This window comes from Guillardia theta (genome assembly GCF_000315625.1).
Source record: "Guillardia theta CCMP2712 unplaced genomic scaffold GUITHscaffold_7, whole genome shotgun sequence".
Taxonomy (NCBI): domain Eukaryota; class Cryptophyceae; order Pyrenomonadales; family Geminigeraceae; genus Guillardia; species Guillardia theta.
The window spans coordinates 303,393-308,024 of NW_005434667.1; the positions used below are offsets into that span (position 1 = coordinate 303,393).

Sequence of the window (4,632 nt, forward strand, 5' to 3'; positions counted from 1 at the left end):
CCTACCTTACCCTACCCTACCTTACCCTCTCCTGTCCAATCCCTGTCCACTCCCTCTCCACTCCCTCTCCACTCCCTCTCCACTCCGTCTCCTCTTCTTCTCCTCTGCTCTGCCGTCGCGCTCTGCTCTTGTTGTTTGTCCCCATGCTTCATTTCAGCTTTTTTCCATTTCTGAATGATTTGCTTGTTTGCTCAGGCTGCAGGCATGAGTAACAGCGGTGGTTCTGTGGTAGCAGGTGAGGATGGATCATCCTCGTTTCCGTTCATTTGCTCACGCTCATGCCTCTCAGCGCTTCACTTTCTCTTCTGGGTACGTGCAGCTGCGGGCTGGGCTCGTTCGTTTGTGTTGAGCAGAGGAGCGCTGGGCCCGGTCATGAAGTTGGCTTCCTCCGCCCCCTCGACCTCTGCATCCTCTTCCCCACAATTATCCGAGAACTTCTGTTTGATCTGTGAGTGTCATAGCGAGTGTGCAGCAGTTGAAGAGCCTGCAGGCAATGGTGAGGAAGTTCCCTGCCGCCTCAACTCCGAGCAGCTCCTCAAGAGTCTCCCGCGAGGACCTTACACCACTGCGAGGACGCACATGCACAAATTCGTCTTCGAGTTCGAGTTTCACAACAGGTTCGCATCCTCCGCATCCTCTTGTTGGCTCGTTTGTGCGCCTTGTGTCCTCTGTGTTCTCTTGCTTACTTCGAGTCTCCTGCATCGCCAAATGTTGACAGATGGTTCTAGTCGCATCGCGGAGAGCACGCAACTGATGGTCCAAGCAGGTGGGATGAGTGGAGAGAGCGAGCGAGGATAGAGAGCTGGGAGGGGAGGGGAGGGGAGGGAGAGAGACTCGAGGAGATGACGAGTTGCAAGGATCTCTCTTGAAACCACGAGAATACGAGAAACTCATCGACCCTCAGCGATTGAGACACGAGTGAAACAACTCCCTTCCCTCCTCCTCCTCCCCCGACACCTTCATCTTCACCTCTACCAACACCCGCACCTCCCCCGCCTCCTCAAGCCATTCCACCTCTTCCTCCTCCCCGTGCTCCTCCTCTTCCTTCTCCATGGCTCCCTTTCTCCTCTCACTCCTCTCTTGCCTGTACTTATTTCCTTGCCCCCACTTGCTGCTATGCTCCTGTAACTCCTTTACGACTGCTGCTCTCTTCGCCTCCTCTTCCTCTGCTTTCTCCTTCTGCTTTTCCGTCACATCCTGCTCATGTACCTGCCCCTCCTGCTTCTCCTCTGGCTGTTTTCTCCTCGTCTCGCGCCTTGCTGAGAAAGTTCAGGTACCTGAGCAATATCCGGGAGGCCGTGAGGCGATACCAGAAGCACAACGACAAGGAGGGCGAGATGAAGTTAACAACCCTACTCAATGGTGCCTCCCACACCCTCCTCGTCTTCCTGTCCATCTCCCTGACCGTCCCCGTCCCAACGTCCTTCGCTGCTCATGCTCTTTCCATCCCGCTGCTGATTGCTCAATGCAGTGGATGAACATGCAGATCACAAGTTGTACGTGCATGTTCAGGTAAAGCAGAGAATAGCAACAACACAGAGGAGGAGGAGGAGGAGGAGGAGGAGGAGGAAAGAAGGCAGCAAGAGGATTCAGAGGCGATGGAGGAGGGGTGGAATTGTAAGAGAGTGCGAAGGCACTAGGGAAGCGGCCGGAACATCCAGTGAAGGTTCAGGTGATGGGAGCACCTCGTGAGAACGTAAAGCTCCTTCCTCGAGCGACCTTTGGTCACCCGCTGCTCAGGCACATGCAAAGGACTCGGGCTGGGTGACAAGCAGGCAGGTAAGAAAGAGGAGGGGGAGGAGGAGGATGGGTTAATCGGTTGATTTCGCGTGGTCAGAGCCTGTGGGATGAGCGGAAGGATGAAGTTCACGAAGTGATTCTATGCAACGAGGAGGTGGACGGAAGGCAGAGAGCGATGGGGTGGAGGAGGACGAGAAAACCAGGGGGGAAGAGAAGATGCGAAGCGAGAAGGTGAAGGAGAAAGAAAGGAGGGCGTTGACAGCGGAAGCAGGGAAAACTCTTCGAGGGCCTCTCCTCCAACTTCTTCGTGCTCAAGAAGGACCAGGATGGGACACCCGTCCTCATCACAGCTCGTGAGCCCCTTCCCTCCCTCTCTCTCCTTCTTGTTCGCTTTTCCCTCCTCTCCTCGCCTACCCTCTTGCCTCCCTGTCCTCCCGTGACCTCATGAAGGTGATGGCGTCCTCCTCGGTACCGTCCGGTCCCTGGCCCTCAAGATGTGCGGCTCCTTGGGGATCAAGGTGGTGGAGGAAGCGCCGACCCTCCAGGTTCGCTGCGGATGGATAGAGGAGGAGGAGAAGCAGCAGCAGCAGCAGCAGCAGCAGGAGAAGGCAGACTGACTTGGGTGCTTAGGACCTCATGGAGAGCGAGGAAGTTTTCATTTCCAGCACGTCTCGTTGGGTTCTGCCAGTGGGAGAGGCACGAGATGAGAGCTGAGCTGAAGCCGAGCTGAGAAATTTTCAGGTAATTCTGCCGGACCAGTCCGTCATGACACCAGCTTCGACCACCATCACCAACCAGGTCAGAGCTCAGCAGGAGCCCAGCTATGAAAGCGACTGATCGCAGCCCACAGCTCCTGGATCTGCTCTTGCAGCATGTGCTCGAGAGCAGCACTGAGTTGTGACTCTACGAGCGAGGTTGAAGGAACAAGCAAAAAGAAGATGATGAGACGTGAAACGACCAGGCAGAGGACCCGCTGCCGTCTGCCGACTTGGTAATGAATCTTGAAAGTATGTCGATAGATTCAACAGAGGTTACAAACACTCCCTCAAGGATTTTCCGCATCGCTTCACTCAGATGCTTGACTGTTATCTTCTGTTATCCTGAGCGGGCGCAGCGGGCGCCGAGACCGAGACCGCCATTGACGGCGACGATGCCCAAGGACCCCGTCGCGGGGGAGCAAGCAGGCGAGCGCGGACCAGCCGCGAGCATCCCAGTGGCATCGAGCTCTCCGGAGGCATCAGACGTCACAGTGATGGACGGAGAGGCTTCGCCAGCTCCTCGACGGCCTTCAGCTCCACTCTTCGTCGGAGTCAGGCACTTTCTACCTTATGCAGGTTACTTTTGGTCTTGTTTTGTTGTGTGTGTTTGTGCAGCTTCTCGCTGTGCGCTGTGTGCATGCAGGTTTAGCTTGTTCCTGCTTTGTTCTGCTTGAGGAACTTTTTACCTTCTGCGAGTAAACATCCTCAGACTTATGCAAGTAAAACTCTGGCGTCGAGACCTCCGGCGAAAACTCGACAAAGTCCGAGGAGGAGGTTGTTGCACAGCCTCCATCTCTGCTCATTTTCCTGAGCGGGACCCGAGCCACTCCCGCTCAGGGTGTTGCGCCGCAACCAGACCCTACAATGCCAGCCCACGCGGGAAGCCACACAAGCAGAGAGGGGCAAGCGGCACAGCAGGGGACGTGAACTGTGCGCTGTGTGCCTGGAGGTTTAGCTTGTTCCTGCTTTGTTTTGCTTGAGGCACTTTTTACCTTCTGCCAGTAAATCCGTCTCTTACAGAGTGGCTCAGGTCTCGCTCAGGAAAATGAGCAAAGATGGTAGACTGCAAGACCCTATCCTGCGACTTGAGCGAGTGTGTCCTGCGGCTGTGCAAGGTGAGGATATCACGCTGCTGATCGGTCAGCGCAGCGCGAGCATGCACATGGCGAGGGAAGACGCGCATGACAAGAGGAGTCACATTGCGCTGCGCAGGCGGAGCAATAAAGTGCTCTTGGGCATTGCTGCGGCGTCGCCGCCGTCACGGGCGGCTACCACTGACTCGGCTACCGCTGACTCGGAGGCTAGCGAGGAGGACTACCTCGAGCGGTACCGTGTTCCAGTGTCCAGCCTCCCTCCGTCCGCTGCCCCTGGCGGACCCCCGGGCAGCGCCGGCTCCTTGTCGGCGGCTGCCCTTTCTCCGTCCGCGGCCGCCCGCTTTGTGGCGGCAGCGGACGTCTCGACTGACAGTGGTCAGTCGGCTGCCTCCGGGTATCGCGTCTAAGGGATTTTATTCCTCCTGCATGCTCCTGCTGCTTGTTGCTTGATTGCCTGACCCTTCGGCTGCTTGTCTGCGCGGCTTCGCGCTTGGGCTGGCGCTGCCGCGTCTGGGTGCCAGCAGTGCTGGATCTTTTCGGGCTTGTGTTTTGTGTGTGATTGTGCAGCTTCTCGCTGTGGACTGTGTGCCTGGAGGTTTAGCTTGTTCCTGCTTTGTTTTGCTTGAGGCACTTTTTACCCTCTGCCAGTAAATCCACTATATGCATGAGACGAGTCGACGAGAGCGCGCAAACCAGGGATGTATCCACTATTGAGTGTACCACAGATGCCGGGGGGCAATCATCAGGCATAGCAGCCGGGGCAGGTGGGATCGCCGCGCCATCTGCAGCCGGTGCAGGAGCCCTCACACGACGGTAGAGGATCGCTCCAGCATTATGAACGAAGTCGTGCGCCTCAACGAAGAAGGTCGCCAGAGGATGTTTCTGGGCACGGAGAGATCTCGAGCAGTGAACGTCCAGGCTATGAGGAGAGGGCAGCGTCCGGGACATTGGCTGGTCAGAGTACCAAGCGAGGAAGCGAGCGATAGCCGTATAGTAAACAGCGGGGTGTAGACCATCAGAGGGCGTGAACTTAACTCGTC

General features: G+C 56.8%; 1 protein-coding gene across 1 annotated transcript; it reads left to right on the forward strand.

Moving 5' to 3' along the window:
* Positions 1–193: 193 nt before the first annotated feature.
* Positions 194–2,641, forward strand: GUITHDRAFT_161095 (hypothetical protein; the record flags this gene model as incomplete). Its single annotated transcript, XM_005839778.1, has 14 exons — positions 194–235; positions 290–448; positions 491–617; positions 729–766; positions 858–918; positions 1,274–1,362; positions 1,472–1,512; positions 1,634–1,696; positions 1,741–1,779; positions 1,838–1,894; positions 2,012–2,093; positions 2,191–2,285; positions 2,482–2,538; positions 2,591–2,641. The coding sequence occupies exons 1-14, from the start codon at positions 205–207 to the stop codon at positions 2,639–2,641; spliced, it is 990 nt and encodes a 329-aa protein (XP_005839835.1). The 5' UTR covers positions 194–204.
* Positions 2,642–4,632: the final 1,991 nt, after the last annotated feature.